This window comes from Artibeus jamaicensis, unplaced genomic scaffold, assembly GCF_021234435.1.
Source record: "Artibeus jamaicensis isolate MK-2021 breed Jamaican fruit bat unplaced genomic scaffold, CSHL_Jam_final scaffold_1964, whole genome shotgun sequence".
Lineage (NCBI taxonomy): Eukaryota > Metazoa > Chordata > Mammalia > Chiroptera > Phyllostomidae > Artibeus > Artibeus jamaicensis.
In genome coordinates, this window is record NW_026522030.1 from 40,773,299 (window position 1) to 40,797,701 (window position 24,403).

At 41.0% G+C, this 24,403-nt stretch overlaps 1 protein-coding gene across 6 annotated transcripts in view; it reads left to right on the forward strand.

Moving 5' to 3' along the window:
• SMARCA2 (SWI/SNF related, matrix associated, actin dependent regulator of chromatin, subfamily a, member 2) overlaps positions 1-20,680 on the forward strand; it is a 163,733-nt gene extending 143,053 nt beyond the window's left edge. For all 6 annotated transcript variants that reach the window (XM_037141776.2, XM_037141781.2, XM_037141780.2 and 3 more), the window contains 5 exons: positions 9,027-9,132; positions 9,560-9,661; positions 12,777-12,909; positions 18,151-18,293; positions 19,750-20,680. In XM_037141776.2, the coding sequence (XP_036997671.2) occupies positions 9,027-9,132; positions 9,560-9,661; positions 12,777-12,909; positions 18,151-18,293; positions 19,750-19,785 (520 nt within the window). In that variant the 3' untranslated portion in view covers positions 19,786-20,680. The remainder of the gene's footprint in view (positions 1-9,026; positions 9,133-9,559; positions 9,662-12,776; positions 12,910-18,150; positions 18,294-19,749) is intronic.
• The last annotated feature ends 3,723 nt before the right edge of the window (positions 20,681-24,403 follow it).

The following is a 24,403-nucleotide window of genomic DNA, read 5'->3' on the forward strand; positions in this document are numbered from 1 at the left end:
TGCCCCTCCCTGCCGCACCTCGGGCGCGGGTTTCTGTGGCTCCCCCCTCCTTTCCACGCAGCTTTCCTCTGACACCCTGCAGGCCTCTTCATTTTGTGGGTCTTGCTTTAGAAGCTCAGTGACCAGCGCCCTGGCACTGGGTTGCCTGCAGTGCATGGTGTCTGACGTTCCAGAGTTAACTCATGGCACGCCGAGCATTCAATGCTATGGGCTGAGTTCAGGGCGTGGCTCCTGGGCCTGCCTGTCACATATAGTCCTGAGTGTCCAAAGCCGATCTGTTTAACATTTGCGTGCCTGTGCTTCTGTCAGGTGGAAAGTAGACATGCTTTTCTCCTCGAGATCTTGTGAGAATAAGATGATGCCAGTTGAGAGGGAGAGAGGGGTTTGCCTGATTTACCAGGGCTGGGGTTTGTTAGTAACGTGTTGAGAATGTACAGTTAGCCTGACACTTTAAAAAGTGTCAGTATAACACTTTACCATCCGAAGTCCACAGTTGTTAGTCGACCCAGTCATGTCCTTCATGGCATTTCCCCACTAGAATAGGATCCGAAGTAGGGCAAGGAGGAAAAAGAGTGGAAACTGTCCCGTTTCAGAATGAATACTGGTCACCAGCTGTGGCATCCTCCTTGGTAGAAGGTGGCTGTAAGTGGGGTGATGTGTACCCGCCCACATCTGTGTGGAGATGAAACTGTTGAACAAGATTGCCTTTTCAAAAACTATTTTCTGTCGGTGTTCAATGAACAGTTGTCCATCCTGGAAGCCAGACACACCGTCCATGCAGTGTCCTGAGAGACATCAAGAATTGTGAAGAATTGTGTTCTGGTTTTGCCACTATGAGAAAGAACTCAGTTCGGATTTGAATTTCAGGACTGTGACATTAAATACTCGACATAGTTAGTGCGGGAAGTTTAGATAATGAACCAACTTGGGATAACACTTCCACCCGCCACAACACAGAAAGGAGGCGTTGGGGTCTAAATGGTATGATACAGAGGCTAAACATCTAGCCCAGCGAACAAGGACACACATAAGCTCTTTTCCCCTTCTTCCATCAAAATGGTCATGTGACCATGGAAAGTGGATTAATAACAACTTTAAAGGTTATTGTGAGCCTCCGATGTCAAGCCCAGGCTTTTTGAGGAAACGGTATAACTGTGGGTAGTTGGCACCTAGATAAATCCATTTTTACTGGAGACATGTTTGAACTGGAATTTCCAGGGCCATAGCACGGGGCGGAGGCTTGCTTCCGCAGAGCTAGGAAGGCTGTTTCATCCCTCACTCTCTCATGTGCTTCCTTTCCCCAGAAGCCTGAGTTTAGCACATGTTCAGAAGTTGCATTATGATATAAACTTAAAAAAATTTTTTTTTAATTCTTCCTCCATAGGTTCAAAAGCAATGGCCATTTTCTGTGTTTCAGTCTCTGTGCAAGTGTTGATAATGGGAGATAGATGAGTAAAATGGAATGCCTTAAAGCATAGTTAGAATGAGCTCTCTAAAGTAGTTACGGATGCAGTGTATGTACAAAGTTAATGGATGGGGTGGGAGGGGAGAAACAGAGCTGGAATGGGGAAAGCTTTGAGTGGGCTGTGGGCAGAGTGGGGATTCCCCAAGTAGACTGGCAGGGGCAGGGAGGAGGGGGCAGCGGCGCTCCACTCATGTGCGTGGGCTGCCATGGAGGTATGAAAAAGCGGTATTCCCTTAGAGACCACACCAATTTCAGGGTGACTGGGCAATCGGGTACAAAGGAAGAGGGACATGGCATGGGACATAGCAATGGATAGGAAGACAAGAGAATCCATACTTAGAAGTGTGACTGCCAAGACTTAGGGGCAGACTGGATGTGAGGAGGAAGATAACCCTTGGATCTCTCTCCTGAGTGGTAAGTGAAGGTGGTGTCATTTACAGAAATGTGGGTGAAATGAAAACACGGTGCGTGCCTGTGTGCGTGTGTGGGTGCAGCTACCCAGCCCCACATGCTCCATCCCAGGAAATCTAAATTCTCTCCATAGCTATTAACAGCCTTTGATGTTGTGATTATTTTGTTGGTATTGACTCTCCCTTCAGGACCAGCCAAGAAGCTCTTTTAGACAGAATTTATTTTTAGCAATGTCGACAGCAGGCGTTCCATATTTCTTTAAATGCGGTAGAGGGGCTGTGACTGTGGATCTCAGGCCCAAGCACCTTCGCACTTAATAGCCCTAATTAGATTATAGAGAAATTGCTGTGAAAAGACAGTAACATGACCAAGCAAATACACTTTGAGAAAATCTTAGTTCTAGCTGAAGAGCCTTTCTCCGTTTACTGTGTCAGATACTCTGGGCTCTGCCTGAAGCCGACAGTTGGCCTTGTGTGGCTGTAGCCCAGTGAGGTCATAGCCTTATGCACTAGATGCTTCCCAGAGTGTGGTCCTCACTCTCAAGTCCTGTAGCTCCTTGGAGAACTTCCAGCTCAGTTAGAGGCTCTGAGAAGTTTTCCTGTAAAGCAACCTGCTGAACTTGGTTTAATCTAGAGCTTCTCAAACTCATTTGACAAACATGCCCTGCCTTGACCTTCCAAGGAACACTGTTAACAGTGCATTAAGCTTGTGTTCCATGGATCACACTTTGGGAAATGTTGGCTCTGAGCTCAGAAGGTGCACTTACTCCAGAGAGAATCTACTTAGAGATATCTGGATTCCAGCCCTTTAGTTTGCCCTCATTAAAAATATTGATACTTGCAGATGTTTACTGGAATAGGCTGCTTTGACTTCTGGTGACTTGACACTTGTGTTGCTCAGCCAGTCATACCCACGTACAGCAGGTGGGCAGGCCGCAAATACACTTGGTTTGTTTGCTTTCCCAGGCACAAAGGGCCTCCCCAAGGCTTCCGGCATGAGACTGGCCCAGAAGCCCAGTGTCTCTGCCTCTCGAAGCTCCAGGCCATTTCCAGCACAAATGGCCTCTCTCTGAGGGAGGGAAAGGAGTCCCAGCTGGAAACCACTAAATTCATTTTCTAACTGTCTTATAAACAATCCTCAAAACAACTCGGAGTGTTTTGATCAAAAATAGATTGTGCTGAAATACAGCAGTTATTACAGTTTGTATGGAAAATAATAGAATTAGTAATAATACAGAATGAACCCCATTTCATGTACTCACAACTATAAACCTACTTTTGCCCACCCCCTCTGTTCTTGTATATTCCCGGGGAAAAAATCTGCCTCGCTCCCTTAGAACTGTGCCTCATATGTCTTCCTTAAGAATTTACCAAAAGGGCCATTATAGGAGAAAGCGGGGCTCCGGAGCCTGCTGTGACCTACCCCTTTAAGAGTGACGCTTGGGATTTGTGGCTCAGGTGGAGAGAGAGGCATTTGATTTTGCCTGCTGAAGCTTTATGCTTTTGAGTTGGGTCATAATTCAACAAAAATCTTTGGAGCATTTTTTTTTACCTTAATGAAGTCAAGGCACAGGGAAAGATCAAAAGACAAAACAGGAGAAGGGAAGGAGGGTCCTCACCTTCCAGAAGGAAGGTGTCCTGAGTGACGTCCAGGTGTACGAGACGAGGTGGGGAGGGCTGGCCAGGTAGCTGACCGAGGAAGCCACCAGCCCTTCAGCCGCCACGTGTAGACACGTGGACAGTTAGGATCCTCTACCTGCATCTGCTGTTATGAAATGCTGAGTGAGAAAGAAGCATCTACATGTCCTGAGTTACTATTTCTAAAAAGTCAAGTGATAAATGACATAGCATCTCAAATATCTCCTCAAAATACATGCTTAAACAAACAAAAAACTTCTGAACCCCATGTCCTGCTGAGCACCCCGATTCATAGTAATAAATTCAATGAGAGAATTCTGATGAAATAGAAACTTTATATAGTAGATTCTGACCATTGCAATACATTAAGCTTTTATAGAATTATGTTTTATCATCCTGTTTGTTTGGCTTTACATGTTAGAGTTAAGTTAAAAGGTGTCCATTGGTGACATGAGATACCCATGGTGGTACAGATAAAGGAGAGGCCGTGCCCCCCCCCCCCAGATGTCGTTTCTCTGGGTTATCAGATTAGACTTTTGACTTACAGCGTGTTTTCGAAGCAGGTAACCCAGTAAAACGGTTTGAGACCTACTTTATTTATGGATGATAATACGGTTCCAAATTACAGTGGATTGTAAATCTTCCTTTTGTTGAATGAGTGCGTTGTTATTAATGTTTGTTTATGTGCTGGCATGTCATTCTGGTTCTTAGTTAATGCCTTTTTAAAAACACTGCTGAAGCTGTCAGGCATTTAAAATGTGATGGCCTGTGTTCTTTTTTTCAGTGAATGTCACAACAAACAAGCGTTTCACCATTCTTTAAGGCGCGTAATTCTAAAATGCATAACTTTAGACTCTGTAGCATAAGCATATAAAATTATATATGTATACATACACATATACATACACACACAAATGTGTATGCATGCACATGCGTATATAAATAGGTACACACACAAATGTACACGTGTGTATACATAATATGTGTCTATGTTTTAGCTTAGTGTAGATTGCCAAAAGTAAAACTGTGCTTCAGAGCAACTGTATTTCAGACTCTCGATAAAGCCTTGGTGCTGTTCTCACTGAGCTGAGCAAGCCCTTTGTAGTCTGCACACACCAGGGCATTCATCTGGCGTTCACCTGATATAGCCTTGTTTTTGTTGATTTACTCAGGCACATTATCTACCTATATTCTTAACGTAATCCTTGGTGATTTTTGCCAGCTACCGATTCCACTACCAAAAGCCAACCTGCCCCACCCCATTCTGTGTTGCTGTTGTCTCATATATGCTCCAAGGGTCTGGGAAGTCAGATTTCTAAGCTGGTTAGGAATTACCATCAGTCATCACCCCATAAGTTTCAGGTGAGAGATCTCAGTAGTGAACACGGAGAGCAGGTGTTTGTGACACCTAGTTTGTGGCCGGTCAGGTGTCTGGGGTCTTTCTGGGTAAGTGGGTGCCACTTCTATCTAAAAGCATTTTCAGGTGCCGTGTACTCAAGAAATCACACAGGAGTCTGACCCTGAAAAGCCGCCTCTTGCTTTCACCTACTGCCCTCCAACGCTGACCCAGTTTCAGAGTTTTTTTCCCACATGATTTTCTGCATTTGGTCCTTTAGGATTGTAATAACTTGTCTGTAGAATTCTTCTGACTCCAAGTGGTATTCTAAACTATGACATCATTTTCTTACAGAGGCAAGATAGCCACATGTTCACATTGATTAACTTAAACAAAACTGACTTCGACTTTAGTTAAAATCTTTCTCACAAATAATTATTAGAAATGCTTGTTAACAGATTAGGTTGGGCAGATTTTTTAAAATTGTGAAGCAGCAAAAAAAAAAAAATGAAGAAGAAAGAAAAGACCTTCACCTAACATCGTATCTTCTTAGATTGGGGCGTGTTGGAAATGGCAAAAGCCAGTATTTTAAGGGAGTGGGTTTCCTACCTGGCATTTCCATCTGCCATACTTTTCCAACTACACCCAAACTGTAGTCAAACATGGAGCTGATGTAATGTTTCTGGGATCTGCTGTCCTCATTTGGGAATCACAGTAGTACAGATATGCAATCATTGCCTTTGGGTTTCTGGAGGTTATGGGAGAAACTATTGGTTCCCAGATGAAACACAGCAGAGTAAACCTCAGTTTGGTGTGTGTGTCTTTGTGAGTAAGCTGTACATGCAGGGTTTCAAACTGCCATTTACAGTGGCTCGTAGGGCTTTTGTGTGTCACAGCATGACATCAGGGCCACAGGTCCCTGTGCCCACTGGCCTCTGGAGAAAAACTGTGCTCGCCCACCAGCGTCATTAAACTCTATTAAGCGCAGTGGGTTCCTTTACATTTTTATTTCAGGTTACACTCCTCCCCCACCCATCTCTTGCCTTATCAGGGTCAAGTTTCTTATTCTGTGATAAATCATTGTCTGAAGTAGACCTGAAATTACAGAGCATCAGTGGAATCCTTTTTTGGAGGAGGGGAGCAGGTATTATTTTTGTGTTGGGGAGCTTACTTCTAGGTAACAATTTATACTTAGGCCTTAAATTGTGTAAAATGACATAATGGAAAATACCTTGAGGGCAGGGTAAGCGTTTCAACAGAAACAGAACACCTTCCGCAAACTACTGTACAATTAGTCCATTGTTCTGTACTTAAAAAAAAAAAAAAGAACTTTCCAGCACTGAAAAAAAAAGCACTTGAAAAGGTATACTTAAAAGGCTTAAGTTTGAGAAATGCCAAGAATTCAGAACTATCAGGCTGCTTCACTCCCACTTTCTTCTTATTGTTTTTTAACCTTTAATTTAGGAAAAACTAAGTTACTGTTGCAATTCATTAGCAAGGGGTCATACTGACCCTACATTCTATAGGTTGTGGAAAAGCCGGATGTCCCCCAGGAATGCCCAGCATTTCCTCCTGAGCAGCCATCAGGCACCCTCTCTGATAGGGACGGGGAGAGGCTGGACTGCAAGTAAAAGTTTCCCGCCTGTGTGGGGGAAAGCAAAGGGAGCACACATGGAGGAATTAAGTTCTGAGCAGTGAGGGACAGAATTCGTTAACATCGAGTACTATCCCCTCCATTTTTGTGGAGGGGCTCTTGATTCTGGGTGGGTAATGAAGTCTTTAAATGGAAGAAAAGGATAGACACCCTTCCAGCCATGGAGTGATAGAAGGGTCAGCACTGGAGACTTGGAATACTTTGGGGGGCGGGGGCATTGACCATGGTACTTGGGGGAACACAGGAGAGAAGGTGTCCTGGCTGGAAGAGTCAGGTCAACAGTACAAACCAGGTTTGCAGAGGAGGAGCAGAGGAGGGCTTCGAAAGCCAGACTGAGATGTTTGAATGGTGGTGGAGCCAGCATAGCCACAGGAAGCCTGTCTTGGACAGCATCCAGGTCCTCCTTTTGCCCACATCCTCTGTTGTGAGGAGGGAAAAAAGGGAAGTGGGATAGGAATATTTTTAAACTGAATAAATTTGTCTCATTTTACAGTATTGGCCCCAGGTCTCAGAACATTCAGTTTCCTCCTCTATGAGCCAGTAAAACATATAACTCTGAACTTGTCTTCTTAGAGGGTCTAGAATTTCTATGACCTGACTCAGGACAGAGACCCAAACCAACATTGTTTTAGCCATTTTGGCCCGGTCAGAAAGAGCTTTATCACACTCATTTCTCACCGCACCAGTGGCACAGTTGAAGTTAAGGGTGTGTCCATCACGGGGGTACAAAGCAAAGACGTGCTCATAGTCCGTCAATAGAAAAATGACACCATCTGTTGGCAATGTAGAAAATGACACTGTGAAGATGTCATTGAGGGTCAGGTATTAAATCCAAGATCTCAAAGAGTCTCGACTTTCTGATTATTGCTAGATTATAAAGAATGCTAATTATAAATATCACTAGTAGAAAAATTAGTGTCTATAAATTATATTTCAGATATTCCTTTTCAAATAGGTACAATGTTTGTATATATAAATCTCAGAATGGTAGAAAAAGAATAGACCAGAAATTGTGGCCATATGTTGAAGGTGATAGTAAATAAAGTAGGTTTTGTCATATACTATGTGGTATAATTTATGGAGGTACAAATGCATTTCTCATCCTGAGAAGATGGGAGGAATATGAGTGGCTATGAGTGGGAGAAAAAAAACACCTTGATCCTTGCCACAATAATCTAAGAATCCAATTCCCTATTAAACTACAGTCTTCTTAAACCTCTTTGTTCGCTCCTGATTTTAGTATTCATGAAGCCCTTATATGCATTGAAAAAATAAAACAGTGACCCAGTAAAACAGAAAAACTCGCCCATCCCTTTGACAGAGGATTTTCGGTTAATTTATGCAGGCCCCTTTGCACTTCAGCATTTTCCCCACTGGTTGCTAGGCAACCATTTGAGTTACTGCGCATGCCTTTTTTATGATAACTGTCATTATGATTATTTTTTAATTATACAACTGAGACTATGGATTAAAACAGCATATTGTCACTCATTCTTTGCTCCTGCGTCTAGCATTCTGGCATACTCCTAAAATCACCTTCTGAAATTTACATGGCAGTGATTTATGGTTATTTTTTGATATTTCTGGCTTCACAAAGGAAATAGAGATGGCATCATAAGAGAAGCAAGATTTTTGTGAAAAAATGACTATGCCCTATATCCCTCCAGCTGTTATTGATATAGATAGGCCAAGTCAGATACTAGGCTTGTGAATCTAAATTATGTATGTTTTGTTCTTTTAACCATGTCTGCTTCTAATGTTAAATGACATTAAAAGCTTATATTGCTTTATATCCTGCTTTTCAAAATTACCAAATGCTAAGCATTTGTTGCTGTTAAATGTGCTGTCAGATAAAGCCACCATGCATTTGGGGGAGGGGACAGCACCAATCCAGAAACACCAGGCATCCATACTCGCCGAATATATTTGTTCTTTTCTGCCCAGACTGCTCCATGCACACAAAAGAGCAGGTAGGTGAGATGACGAGCTATAATAATAATAAAGGTACACCGTGTAAAATGCTCGAAAAGGAACATGACCGAAATGATAGGCAATCACTAGGTATGTACAAAAGCATTTCATTTGAGATTCCAGAGTATATTCTAATACATTTTCTAAATATAAAGTGAATTTGAAGACAAAGGATTATGGAAATAGCCCTTTTTTTTTTTTTTTTTACCAACTCAGTTAGTAGTCATTAAAAATTGAATTTTGGTTGAATGGGATATTGTAAATGTTTCTATCAAAATGAGAAGATATAATGACTCTGAAAGAAATCCACAGTGCACTTCTCAGATGTGTGGCAGAAGTGAGGACCTACGGTATTTTCATGTGATTTTGAAGTTCGCAGAAGAGGCGTTAACCTCCAGTAGAGTTGTAAATTTTCCTTGGCATAAAGAGCCCCACGCCGATGTGCATGGGATGCCAGTTCGCTTTTCTGACGTTCTCTGAAATGAAACGCAACACAACCTCTCCTCGGGGGTGTGATCTGTCACGTGTCTGTCTGTTTCCCTCCCCCCACAGTTCCGGGCGGCAGCTCAGTGAAGTCTTCATCCAGTTACCTTCGAGGAAAGAATTACCAGAATACTATGAACTGATTAGGAAACCAGTGGATTTCAAAAAAATAAAGGTAGATTTTTTGTTCTTACAAACTTAAATAATAAAGGCGTGTAAATTCATTGAAATGATAGTTAGGAGGTGGCGGTGGCATGTCGTCACCAGAAAGGTTGGGATGTCTTATGCCTTTGTATGATACGTGTGATGTAATGGTTGAGCTGAGAGAGCTCCTACTTTATTATATTGTATTAAAGTTAAGAAGTTTCAGCCCATTGCTCTTTCTGTTTCCCATCATGTGCTCCTCCTTCCCCCTTGTTAGAAGGAACACGAGTGCGAGGCTGGGCTCTGAATGGCGCCCCCCGGAGCTGTGCAGACCCACATCCCTGGCAGGGTCGTATGCTGAGAAGACAAAGGGAAAATCAGGCTTTGTGAACCAAGACATGATTGTGCTATTTTTCTCTCCCTCTTCTTTCTTCTGTTTTATCCAACACTTTCATTAGGAAAGAATTCGTAATCATAAGTACCGGAGCCTGGGCGACCTGGAGAAAGATGTCATGCTTCTCTGTCATAATGCTCAGACGTTCAACTTGGAGGGATCGCAGGTCTGTCTTCAGTTGTCTAAAAGGTTTTTAACCTTAAACGTCTTTTAAGTAAAACATTTCATTTTTTACCTTTGAACCATTGCTCCTACCCTGGCAGAAGAAAAATGAAAATTAAAAGCCTATATTTTCTGTGCTACCTGTGTAAGTAAATTGAAGCTTTGGTATTTTCAAATTCAATGCTGGTTCTTCTGTACCACAGCTACACTAACTCCCACTCACACTTCCCTTAAAGGCTTCGCTTTTAATTAGAGGAGGAATTCAAGTAAATCACTCAATGTAATGCTCAAAGGCAGGAGGTCCAATTTTGGCTTTTATAGAGATTGTATATTTGATTACATTTACCTTCATTTTTCTGATCATGACCATGCATCAGGAGTTGAAACTACTATGATTTAATTATATATATATATATATATATAAATATATATATATTAATTATATATATATATAATTAAAGGCAATGTGTGTGTGTGTATATATATATATAAACATTGCCTTAATTGCTTACAAAAGAATGCTTTCCATCAGGTCAACTGCAGTTCTTTTTATCCCCCATCCCCACAGTAAGCACACGTAAGGGTATATAGTGACACCGAATTCATTAAACACACAGTGGAACCTCAGTTTGCAAACTTAATTCATCCTAGAAAGTTGTCTGAGAAGTGATTTGTTTGAAAAATGAATTTCCTTTGTTTTCTGAGAGACTGGCCACACAGGTATCAGCCTGAAAGGGTTGTCCTGTAGAGAATGGAGACTCGAAGTCATGTTGGACCACTGAGACATTTCTCCTGTGAACAACTTGGTCAAGAACCAAGGTTTGACTGTAACTAGCGGAGGACACTTTCACTTTAATTACACCTCAGTTTCACTCACCTTTTTCTGGAACTCCCGTTTTCCTGTCTGTTTTTCTGGACTAATGCTCTCATACCATGAATTAAAAGAACAAGGAGGGAGGTCAGTATGTCTGCCAACCAGTGCAGTGTCAGCACCATCAACTCCCTCGGGCCTCTGGCCCCACCATGCATCTGGACCTTCGTGGCAATTCCAGTCACCAAACTGGGCAAGAGGGGATCTTTAGAATGTGTCTTGAACAGATTGTACATTTTTCTAGGTTAATTACAATTAACAGTATTTTGACCATAATGGGTCTTAAAAGCAAACCTTGCATTTTCAAGAAACTCTTCAAAGAGAGAGAAGATGAAAACCAGGACACAGTAAATACATGAGTCGACAAGGAAATCTTCATGTGAATGACCATGTACACTCTCTGGGTAGATTTTGGGGTTCTTTATGATGCTATGGCAACATCGTGACAAGTACCCTGTCCCTTTCCAGTCCCGCAGCCTCCCTCCCTGCCCAGACTCACTGTCTCACACCTGAAGTGGCCTCTCCCCTGGCTTCCCTCGCGGTCCATCCTGGAGGGCGGTTTATCTTTCTCTGACCACCATCTTACCTTGCCCATCTAGTGCCCACCAAGCTTGGCAGTTCCCCATCAAAGGGGAAGTTTATTCTAGAATTATCAAGTTCTAGAATAAACTTCATCTCCATAGGCTGTTTTCTAAAGCCGTGCATTACCCTAACTCTTTAGCCTCATTTCCTGCTGCTCCTCAAACTAAACAGTTTATGGTCTAGTCAGACTGGTCCCTTCGACACCTGCTTCCCCAGATATGCCTGCAGTTGTGAGAAATACTGTGCAGAGAGAGCCCATGTATCCTTTATACCATCACAAGATAGTAGTGTGTAACATAGTCTAATATTGTAACCCGAAAGTCGGCATTGGTGCCACCCCAGGAACTTCCTCTTTATTCTTGCCTCTTCACCTTTTTCACTTGTTCTCCTTTCCTTAAAAGCCCCCTCTCCTTTCTCACCCCTGATGGAACCCCCCTCACCTTTAAGGTCCAGCTCATCTCTGATGTCTCTAGCTAGTTCCTGTGTCCTCCTACTAGACTATGTTGTTTGGGGGTCCCTGCAAGTCACCAGTGTGTGGCTTATCTTTACAATAAGAGAATATGTTCTTAGCAGAAATCACTTTTAACTTGTTCTTTATTTTTTGCTTAACTGTGGTAAAACACAGTGAAGCAAAACAAAATTTATCATAACCATTTCTAAGTGTGTAGGTCAGTTGTGTTAAGTATATCCTCACTGTCTCGTAGCAGATCTTCAGAACTCTTCCATCTTGTAAAACTGAAGCTCTGTCCCCATTAAAAAACTCTGCCTTCCCCTCCCCAGCACCTCTCTTTCTGTTTCTATGAATTTGACTGCTTTACATACCTCAGGTAAGTGGAATTGTTAGGGTTCGTCTTTTTGTAATTGACTTATTACTTTACTGAGTTAATGTCCTCAAGGTTTATCCATGTTGTAGCACGTGGCAGGATTTTCTTCTTTTTAAGGCTGCTATTCCACGGTATGTAATGCCACATTTTGTTATCTGTTCATCCGTCAATGGACATTTGGTTCGGTTTCACCTCTTGGCTATTGTAAATAATGCTGCTGTAAGAGGTGTGTGAATACCTCTTCAAGTCTGCTTTCAGTCTTAGATATGTGCCTAGAAGTGGAATAGCTGGATATGTGGTACTTCTATTTTATTTAAACTTTTTAAAAAGAACTTTCCTGAACTTGACATTTCTTTCAGCAGCTACATAGGGCTGTGCTCAGGTATGAGTATGCACTAAAAGTATTGATTGGGATAGTGTTGGTTGGTACTGATAAACTCAATAAAGAATAGTCTCCATTTTGTTAGGGAAATTGCATCTTTTAAAAAAGGTTGCTTTGCCGCACTATTTGATAGATCAATTCAAATAAGAAATGTAATTTTTAAAATACTTTCTGTTATCAAAGAAGTCCACCCTTCTTTCCCAAGGTTCACAAATGTACACACACAGAAACACACAGTGAAATTATTTCAACTGCATATGGGCTTTTTTATATAAGAATATGTGTGTTATCAGACTAGGGTGTTCTCCTACAGGCATAAAAGCTAACACTGATGTTTCTACTAAAATCTATGTAAAATAAAGCTGGTGTGTTGCGTATGGAAGAGAAGTGCATGCTGTACAGTTGTGAATCTGGGGTCCTCAGCTTGCAGTTTTTAACAGGTGCCACTTCACCCCTTTAGATCTATGAAGACTCCATCGTCTTGCAGTCGGTGTTTAAGAGCGCACGGCAGAAAATTGCCAAAGAGGAGGAAAGTGAGGAAGAAAGCAATGAAGAGGAGGAGGAAGATGAAGAAGAGGAGTCAGAGTCTGAAGGTCAGCTCGGGCTTCTGGTTCCTCTCCTGCTTTGCCCCTTACCACCTGCATCCATGTTCACACAGATGCTAAAAGTCAGATGTTAGAGACAGATCTGGACTGCAGTCTTCGTTCTCCAGTGTCCTTGCTGGGCAGCCTCGGGCAGTGCACTTAACCTTGTTCAAGCTCAGTTTGCTCCTCTGGGAAACCAAGATAATAAGTATGCCCCCAAAGCTTAGCGCGTGGGTAGGCTCAGAGCAAATGCTCCCTGAAGGTGGCCTTCGAAAATCAGTGTAATGTATATTTCCTATCCATATTGCCGGTAATACGTCCTACCTGTTCCTTAGCACAGTGGTTTTGATAGCTGGCCTCTACCCAGGTTTTGGATTGGTGCCGTGAGGTGGGGTCTGAGAGTCCGCATTTCTAACAGTTCCCTGGGCATTCTGCTGCTGCTTGGCCCACAACCACACCCTCAGAAACACTGCTTTGGAAAATGATCGCCCTGTTGAGTTGGAACTGGGGGCTCTCTGGTGCATCGTGGATCAGATATTGATCCTGTCTTTATTGGGAATGTTAATGTTTTGTTCACCTTGTATTTTAGGCATTGATTTTTTTGAGTTTTTTTTTTTTTAAACATTGCATTACAATGTTCATTTCGATTACTCGGTTTAAATGCCCTTTTAAAGTCTCGTCTTAACATAGTCCCAACCTCGGTTGATAACCTTAGTCTTCAAAGTCCTAAAATGTTCTCTTACCTAATTACGATTTCACCCCACATCTCCTCTCAAAGTAGTAAATCCCAGTAGTTTATGGTCTGCTATGTAACACAGTACAGATATGCTTTAAAAACTTTTATAAGATGTGTTCCTAATTACATACTTATTGAAGACAACTTGGAAAAAATACTTTTTAAGAAAGGAAAATCTGTGTAATTTTATTACCCAATATACATTTAACATTTTAAGTTTCCTTCTAGCTTTTTCTATACACAAGGATTTTGTCTATATAGTTTTATAGCATGGTCTGTTTATTGTGAACATTTTCCCATAGTAACTAGTGTTTGTCTACAGCAGTTTATATTACCATCATTAATGTACCAAACCATATTAATGTCACTGTAAATAATGCTGTCCTACACAGTCTTACCCAGAAATCATTGCGGACATTTTAAAAATATCTGATGCACACGTCCTGCCGTGCGGCCGGAGTGACGTCCTTTGCAGTCTGTGTGCCCATACCCAGGCTCATTTTTTTTTTTTTAGCGATAACCTTTTATTTATTTAACCATTTTCAATTTTATGTGGTTATTACCTAGTCCTAATATCCTAACATTTGATGAATAAGCCTACATTATCTTAGCTAGTATTTCCTTTTTTTGAGCCAGATTTCTAATCCGTTTTCAAATAGCTGCCCTCCCATCCCATCTGTCAGTTTAGCCTCTTGTATCTCTCTTGAGGCTTGGCGTATTAACTTCCTGCTGCTGCTCTAACGAATTGCCGCAAACTTTGTGGCTTAATAAGACAAAAATTTAGGATCTCCTAGTTCTGTGAGTCAGAATTTTGATATGGGTGTCTCTGGGCCAAAATCGGGGAGTCAGCAGCCTGCGTTCCTTTCACTGGGGGCCCTGGAGGAGAATTCATTTGCCTGTGCATCTCTTTGACACTTTCTTGAGCCTCCTCCTCCTAAACTTTTTCTCTCGAGGTGTAATTGACTTGTAACATCATATTCCTTTCAGGTGTACAACATCATGATGTTATTTGTATGTATTGTGAAATGATCACCATTAGTCTAATTAACTTCCATCACTATACATAATTAGAAAATTGATTTTTGGGGGGATGAGAACTTTTAAGATTCAGCAAACTTTTAATAACTTAGCAAATTTCAAAATGTAAAATACAGTGTTATGAACTGTACTCATTATGCTGTACCTTAACCCCATGACTTATTTATTTTATAAATTGGACTTTGTACCTTTTGACACCCTTCACCCATTTTGACACCTTGCAACCTTCCCCTTTGACCTCTGGCAACCACCAAATCTATTCACTGTATTTATAAACTTCTTTGTTGTTTTTGAGTTTCCCCGTATAAATGAGATCATATGGTATTTGTCTTTTTCTGACTTACTTCACTTAGCATGGTGCCCTCTAGGTCCATCCATGTTGTTGCACAAGGCAAGGTTTTATTCTTTTATGGCTGAGTTGTATTTTGTTTTATATATATATATATATATAATCACATTTTATTTATATGTATAAATATATATAAAAAATATATATACATATATATAAAACATCTCACATTTTCTTTATTCATCTGTTGCTGACACTCAGTAATGTTGCATTGAACATGGGGATGGATGTACCTTTGAGTTGGTGTTTTATTTTCTTCTGATAAATACCCGAAAGAGGTAGTTCTTCTTATTCTCACCTGAGGATGTGTCTTTTTATTGATTTAGAGAGGAAGGGGGAGAAAGAGAGACACATCCATGTGAGAGAGAAACATTGATGGGTCACTTCCGGTGCATGCCCCGACCAGGCATCAAACCCACAACCATTTTGGTGTATGGGTTGATGCTCCATCCAACCAAGCCACCTGGCCAGGGCTGCAAGTTCTATTTTTAATTTTGGGAAGTTCCTTCACAATGTTTTTCATAGTGGCTACACCAGTTTACATTCTCGACAACAAAACACTAGGTTTCCTTTCATAACATCCTCACCAACACTTGTTATTTCTTATACTTTCGATGACAGCCATTCTAACAGGTGTGAGGTTATATATCTCATTGTGGTTCCCATTTGTATTTCCTTAATTAGTGATGTTGAACACCTTGTATTGTATTTGTTGGTCAAATGCCCATTCAGATCTTTGCCTATTTTATATCAGGTTATTAGGTTTTTGGTTAGTAAGTTGTATGAGTTTTTTATATAGTGACTAATTTCCTTATCTAATATATAAGTGACAAATATTTTCTCATATTGAGATTAACTTTTCATTTTATCAATGGTTTCCTCTGTGCAAGAAGTTTTTTAGCTACGTAGTCCCAGTTGTTTATTTTTGCTTTCATAGCTTTTTAGTGTCAAATTTGATCACTTCCAAGGTTGATGTCAAAGAGCTTACTGCCTATGTTTTCTTCTAGAAATTTATGATTTCAAGTCTTATGTTCATGTCTTTGATTCCTTTTGAGTTAATTTTAATGTAAGGTGTTAAACAGTAACCTAGTTTCAATCTCCTGCGTGTGGCTTCCACCAATACTACCAATTTGGCTCACTGGAAACAATTAAACTTTAAATTGGGGAAAAAATTCCAAAAAAAACCCCCCCCCAGGGGTGCTGCTAAACATCTTCTAATGAATAAGCCAGCCCCCACAGCAAAGGAATATTTGGCCAGTAGTACCAAGAAACTTCACAAATCACTTTTGACACATTTGATCAGTCATAGCACCTTCTCCATACACTGCACAAATCTTTTTTGCATTTCAGTTGTGTTTTTACCTTTCTTGAAATAAAGCACAATATGCCAAAAATGTTGCGTATTTTTCTTCCATCATCAATATTAAAATGGCTGCACAGTTCACCAATTTTGATAAGTTTCTTTTTAAAAACATGCTGATATGACAGCTGTCACACTATAACAAAATTATTTCAAGTGAAGTTAAAGACAACTAGGCCCTTAGTGGAGCCATTGTACAGAGAAAAGGAAACAGGCTTTTGGCCAGCCCGGTAGTTCGACCTCAGGGAGCACGGTGCCTCCAACTGTGTTCTTCTCTCTCCAGATCACTTCGGCTATTCAGGATCTTTTGTGTTTCTATATAAATTTTAGGGTTACTTGTTTTATTTCTGTGAAAAATTCCACTGGAATTGTTATAGCGATCACACAGAATCTGTAGATTGCATTGGGTAGTTCATCTTTTCGATTCATGAGCATGAACTATAATATGTTTCTCTTTATTGGTGTTTTCAGTCTTTTTCATCAATGTCTTGTCATTTCCAGTGTCCAGGTCTCTCTCCTTCTTGGTTAAATTTATTCCTAGGAATTTTATTCTTCTCGAAACCAACCAAACATGATATTCTAGCAAAACTAGTTTGAACAAGAGACCCACATTCTCAGTGATTTCATCATCAAATCCTAAAAATGAGATTCTATGGACTCGTGTCCCAGAACAGTGCTATGGAACAGATTTTCCTTATACTTTGGGATACACACCTGTATTTATGTTACAGCACTTTGGATGCTTCCAAGCACTTCTATTTCCATCCTCATTGTAGCCTGGTGACAGTGCAGTGAGTGCTGTCTCTCGGGGCTGATTTAGCAGAACGCTGGTAGCGGCTTACCACATGGACGTGTGCACCAGACCTCCCCCAGATTCTGCTAAGACAGGCCAACAAACAGCTTTAAGGCACTTTGTCTTAGAGGTGAAAAGCTGGGAACTTTAGCACCTGTTACCAGGGACTGGTAAAAAACATAGTGTACACATGAGGTGGAAAATTTTCAGGTTGATACATAGAATTGTCCCACATGTCTGGAATATGGGCGTATAAAGATCCCTTTGGGTAAGTATATAAAGCACATGTGTGTGTGCACTTGAATTCTTCATAGTCTTTATAGAATTAGAGAATTGTATACACACAGGATTTATTTGTATGGGTGGATATATACTTGTTTCCTGGAAATCACCACCAGAGAGAAAACTGGTAGAGTAGAGACTGGAGATGGGAAAGGAAGCTTTCATATTCATTTGAGTGTTTCATTTTTATTTTCCATTTTAAACCATTCTACACTGTTAAACGTATTATTCAACTATTTGATACTCAACTATTTGAATTTTCTTTTTAAGTCAGCTGCAGTTATCTAGAGAGTAAAATTATTGGCCTTTTTTTTTTACCCTTTAATTTATATTTTTTAATGTCAAAGGTCCATTAAATAAATGCCCATACGCCCCCACAAAGCAGAAAGGGCAGCCCTCATTATGCTGTGTAGCAAGATTCCTGTTCGGCCATTAGCAAACAGGGAAAGGACCCAGCTGCCCTCCGTGGGACCTCGGTCCCTCTTGCTGCCTGTTTAAGGTAACGGTGTAAGTTATTATCCCAACTGAGACATGTTTACAAGTGAAAGGAGGGGGCGCCCACTAGACAGGATGGCGGGAAACAGATACAAATCAAGAATGGTCTGTACTTTCCTGGACATGCGGCCCGCCATCTTCCTGTGAACAGATTTCCCTGTGACTCCTCATTGCTGTCTATTTTGTTTTTGCTATAGCAAAATCTGTTAAGGTGAAAATCAAGCTTAATAAAAAGGATGAGAAGGGTCGGGACAAAGGAAAAGGCAAGAAAAGGCCAAATCGAGGAAAAGCCAAACCCGTCATAAGCGATTTTGACAGTGACGAAGAGCAGGATGACAACGTAAGTGCAGCTGCCATCAGCTGCAGCTGGGAATCCCTCCACCTCTGCTTCCCTCACACGTTGCCGTGTATTTTCCAAGCCCTTCACTTTATTACCTAGAAGTGAACATGTAAAGATTTGGCGAGACTTCATTTTTGATGGATGTGACTGAGCTGTGTGCTGTATAACAAAGAATTTGGGTCTTTGTTTACTGCTTTTCTAATAGTCCTCAAAAAATGAAAACACTAAATCAAGGTTGCTTCTCCCCTTTCCTGTCTTCCCACTGCTTACTCACAGATGCAGTTTTCTCCATGGCTAGTTAATATTTTATATCCATAACAGCCAGCATAGTGCCTGGTCTATAGCAACATTTAGATGAAGGATTAAATGAGAGAATAAGAAAAAGTGTTAGGATGTCAGAGTGCTGGGTCTGAGCTGATGATTTTTAAAACACTATACCAAAAAAAAAAAAAAGAATTTTTAAGTACCTAGAAGCATTATTTTTAATTATGCAAAAATTCAGGCAACATTTATGGAGCCAGGCCCCGAAATGAGTACCTTTCTGTACGATACTATATTTAATGCTTCTGTTAGCATCATGAGCTACATGTCGCTCTCAACATACTACATAAATCAATGCTTAGATTATATGTGTTTTGCTCCAGCTCATGTAAGTAGACAGCAGAGGCTGAATTCAGGTCCAAATAGCCTAACTCAGTCCAGTGCACTGTCCCTGCCTGTGTGGGCAACGAGGGAGCGGAAACTTCCGATACGTTGCCGTCTGGAGTGCCCTCCATTTCCTTCACTGTTCAGAGGACCTCCCACCCTCCCCCTCCTTTCTTCTTTCTGGAACGTTAATTTTCCATTTTTGTGTATATGCGAGTTTGATTTCCCTTCAGCCCTTTGCCATTTGGAGCTGATGAAAAAGCTACAGAATTCACATCCCACCCCACCCAGCCTTAACCCACCACATAAGCATTTTCAAATACATTTAAAATACTGTGTTTTCTTTAACAGACTTACCAGGGAGTAGACAGCAAATACTTGGCACTTTTTCTAAAAATATAACGTTGAAAATTGAAATTATTAGCTATCACCTATATGGTTTAATTACCAATGTCACCACAATAAATTCAATAATAAATAAAACCTGTAGCCACGCTTGAAATTAAAGTAGGTGAGCTGTGGAAAAACGAAAAAGAAAGAAAGAAATGAGTTATAAACCTTCCATGCCAAAGTGAGAGAGATGAAAAGGCCGGCAGAGAGGTGGGTGTCGCTCTGCTTTCCAGCTGGGCGGCTCCTTTCGGCCGAGGGGGCGTGGATGCCTCCGTGGTGGCTTCTCATCCTCTCACAGATGCAGCAGCTCAGAGGGTTAACCGGTTCCAAAATGTCATTTGTTTTCTACATGGCTTCTTGAAGGCCTAGATCTTCTTTTTCTTGTAACTTCATTCCATTGTATCTTCGTTTTTACTTTTAGGAACAGTCAGAAGCAAGTGGGACTGATGATGAGTGATGGACGCGGACCTTTTTCCTCGGTAGAGCTGAATTCCTTCCTCCCCTCTCCCATTTCTGCCCAGTGAGTTCATTTGTCGTAAGGGCCCTGGGTTGTTTCTATGTCACCTTCATCTATAAACTAGCTTTAGGGTAGTGCCAGACAAACATATGATATCATGGTGTAAAAAAACACACACACATACACAAATATTTGTAACATATTGTGACCAAATGGGCCTCAAAGATTCAAAGATTAAAACAAAATAAAGCTTTTGATGGAAAATATGTGAGTGGATAGTATATTTCTATGGGTGGGTCGAATTTGGTGATGGTTTGATTGTGCCTGGTTTTATCACCCGATCAGATGAGAAGATTTTTGTCTTTTTGTAGCACTGATAACCAGGAGAAGCCATTAAAAGTCACTGGTTATTTTATTTTTCATCAGGCAGTTTTCAACATTTTTATTTGTTCGGTATTGATTTTTTTTTTTACACTGTGGTACATATAAGCAACTTTAATAGGTGATTAATGTACAGTAGTTAGACTTCACCTGCATAGACATTTTTCCATTTTATGCTCTATGATCTAAAAACAATGCTTTTTGAACTGTATAAGATTTACGTCTACTGTAAACATGGCTTACTTTCTTTTGCAGCTGGTTAAAAAAGGTTTTGTTGAACATGCTATTGAATATTGCAGTCTATATAGTGCATTGGATGGCTTTCTTTGTCAACCTGTTCTCCTATGTTACCAATGTGGATCGTCTCCTTCTCCCGAAAGTGTACTTAATCTTTGCTTTCTTTGCACAATGTCTTTGGTTGCAAGTCATAAGCCTGAGGCAAATAAAATTCCAGTAATTTCCAAGAATGTGGTGTTGGTGCTTTCCTAATAAAGAGATAATTTAGCTCACCAAATGTTTCTTCTTGTTTTTGAGTTCCTAGAGGATTGAAACCCTAGTGTCTGAGTGATCGTTTCTTGCAAAGGGCTGGACAGGCTCTTGCTACAGAACATTTGGTCGGGGGGGAAAGAAGAGGCTGAGAGAGAGCCAGGCTGCTGAAATGAACCAGGTGTGTGCTGGGAGAGGAGTCTACTCTGGGGGCTTTAAACCTGAACAGCAGCAGAGATACTGCCATAACCTAAGCCACACCCAGCACCTCACACCCTCAACCTTTTCTAATGGTTTAAATTGTTAACTACCCAGAAAAATCTTATTTTATTCCAAGTCAACAGAAATTAAACACATTTTAAATATTTTTCTAAGAACACAATTGTTGTCATAATGAAATAAATAAATGTACATTATAGAAAAGGCAGACGGTAAGAAAAAGTATAAAGAAAAAAATTAAAATATTGCCACGCAGAGAAAGGCACTTGAGATTTCCAGTTTCTGATCTGGCATGGAGAAAAGCTGATCAAACTGAAGACATATCCAGGCAGACCTAGGTAGCAGAAGACTAGCAAAATATAATCTAATTAATGAATTGCTGGAAACTCAGTGTGGACAAGTTTGAAAGAGAATCTGTGGGCCCCAGTCTTAGGAGGCCCCCACTCTTCCACGAGCCTCACTCACCTCCAGGAGCCCTAGCAGGTTCTCACCATAGAAGGAAAAACTCATGTTTTCAGTAGAGGGAGGGAGAGAAAGTAGCCATTTTTAAATATGCCCAGTATATTTTGTTCTTTGTTTAAAGATTTTATTTTTATAGAGGGGAAGGGAGTGGGAAAGAGAGGGAGAGAAACATCAATGTGCTGTTGCCTCTTATGTACTCCCAACTGGGGAAAACCCAGGCATGTGCCATCGATTGGGAATCAAACCAGCAACCCTTTGGTTCAGCTGGCACTCCGTCCACTGAGCCACACCAGCCAGGGCTATTTTGTTCTCCTGAACAAGGCTTCCCTCAACAGAGGCCGTTTTACCAGAGCCTAACTGACCTGGAAGCAGGGAAATAAATAACCTAACTCCAGTGTCCTCTAACCTCATCTCTTCTAAGGGGGAATAACCAAAAAACTGAGATGTACTTGTAAAGGTCAAAGGCCACGGTCACAGGCTCACTAAAAGACAGATTTATCTATAGGAACTTCCCAAACAAATCTAAAGAGAAAAAATAATGAAAAAGGCAAAACATCCAAAATAACCGTAAAAGGTATAACATGTACATAATGGGAATAGCAGAAAGAGGAGAACAAAAGTACAGAAGAAACATTTGATGCAATAATGACAAATTCCCAAAATGAATGAGAGATGACAAGCCACACAGCCAAGTTGCTCAGAGAGCAACCCAACAGGATAAATACCAAAGATGTACACTTAGGCATATTATATCCAAACAAAAAAATACTGAAAAAAGCCAGAGAGGAAAATACCTGTCAAGGTGCAAGGGTAAGAATTACATCTGACTTCAGAACTGTGCAGCAAGATGAGAATGGATCATTTAAGGTGTTAAGAGAAAAACACCACCAACCTAGAGCTCTGTACCCTACGATATTCTTGAAAAGTACAAGAGAATTGCTCAGACAACCCAAAATTAAGGGAGTAGATCTGCCTTGCAAGAAAAGTTAAAGAAGTTCTTCAGAGGAAAGGAAAATGATAACGGTCTAAAAAGTAGATCTTCTTAAAGACAGGAAGAATGTTAGAAAAGGAATAAAGGGAAAACAAAAACTTTTGTTACTTAATCAAACAGGTAAGAGTTTGTTTAAAAAATAAGGTATTCCATGATTATAGCTTTTGGGTAGTTCAATGGAATGGCACCCTATTATGAGGGATAGGAGGGGGAATTGGGAATACTGTATTATAAGATACTTGTACTTCCTGTTTAATGGTATAGTGTTATGAAAGTGGACTTACACTAATTGTAAATGTATACTGCTAACTGAAGGGCAGACACTTAAAAAGATATAATTTTTAAATGCACAATTGAAGTTCTAATGGAAAAAATGGAATCACAAAATACAGTCTGAGGAAAGAGGGAAAAAATGAATGGAAGATTAAAAAGCAAAGAACAGGGACAGAAAAAAGAATATAGTATCAATTATGGTAGTTATCCATCCAACTATATCAATAATCACAAAACACCAATGGTTTAAATACACCAAACAAAAGGTATTGTCAGAGTGGATCAAAAAACAACCCATTTTGTGGGAATGGGTTTTAGAAAACTTTAAATTTTTTACAAGAAGCACATTTAGTTGCATATGGAAAGGGCTTTATGAAGAAGCAAAAGGACTCTTGTCCCTGTCATTCAGCTCCAAAATGGTGAGGGCTTCTCTGGGTCCTCTGAGGAGGCAAAATTTGGGAACTGCAGGGCCCTAGGGCTTAGTTGTCTGCTGCCCCATTGAGCCAGCAGGACTCCCAGAACAAAATTATTCACCTCTGGGCTCCTAAGGAAAATTTTCGGTAGCTATTGGGGAAGCTGACCCATCAAGGTGACACTGGCTTTAAATTGCCTTTCTGTGGCAAGGCTCTAAGTTTGTTGTTTGCTAAGGTTTAATGGACACCACATTTGTTTTTGTTTGTTTATTTGTTTTTGAATAGGTTTGGTATGTTGAATACTTGGAGGAGTGTGGCCACCAGGGTAAAGTCTCCCAGAGAGGGCCCAGCCTGATAGTAGTGATTCACGGTTAAGTGATACCAGGGAATTCATAATCACTCCTGTGTTTTTGAAGCTTGGTTGATTTGGAGAAATGACAGTAATCCATTTCTGAGCTTTTGATATTATACAGATTCAAGCATTAGACCCCATATAAAATTACTGTACTATTTCCAAAAAATGACCAGGCTAATAGAGCCTCATGAGGCACAGTGTGGTCTCTGTCCTGTAGCAGTGTGAGCGAGGGATTGTACTGCATTTGCAGGGCGCAGTGTAATCAAGAATCTACTGATACTACTTTCCCTCATCTTGAATCAGACCATATTACCTTACAGAATTTCTTTGGATCCCCTAGAATCATTTCTTGACAATCCACACCCCTAATAAACAACCTAAATAGGGAGAGTGTCCCTACCATTGAATACCAGTTCCACTTCTTTCCAAATGTAGTCCCAGTTTCTGCCTGGAACTCTCCTTGAGACTTCCTTCACAAAGTGGACTGAGGGTATCCCATGCCGGGTCCCATGCTCAGCAGTGGGGAAAATATCAAGGAGAGCAGGCTCCAGTACCTGCTCACGTCTCCCTCACAACCAGGAACCCTCACTGGCCCCTCTGCCACCCTGACTCCCTCCTCCGCGGCCAAAGATCTTGACCAGTTTAACACTCCTGCAGCGGGAGCCCGTCCCCAACAGAACGCCCATCTCTGGCCTGCCTTATAAGGCTGAACAAATGCAAACCACAGCATCTCTTCCTGGTCCCCAGGATGGATGGGAATCACAATGTAGACTTGGTTCTAAGTTGTTTCGCTTCTGTTTACACCCAAACCAGAAATCAAGCAGTGTAAAGCACGTACACCGGATAGGGAGACTAATAAATCAACACCCCATGTGAACTCATCACTCTTGGCCTCTTCCAGTGGCTCCCAGAGCCTGTCCAAGGTTCTGTGGTCTCAGCCACTGTGGTCTGTGGGACCATACAGTGAGGAGCCTGCGCAGTTGGGCAGCTGCAGCCCCCAGTGGCCCCAAAGATGCGATAATGATATATAAACCATGC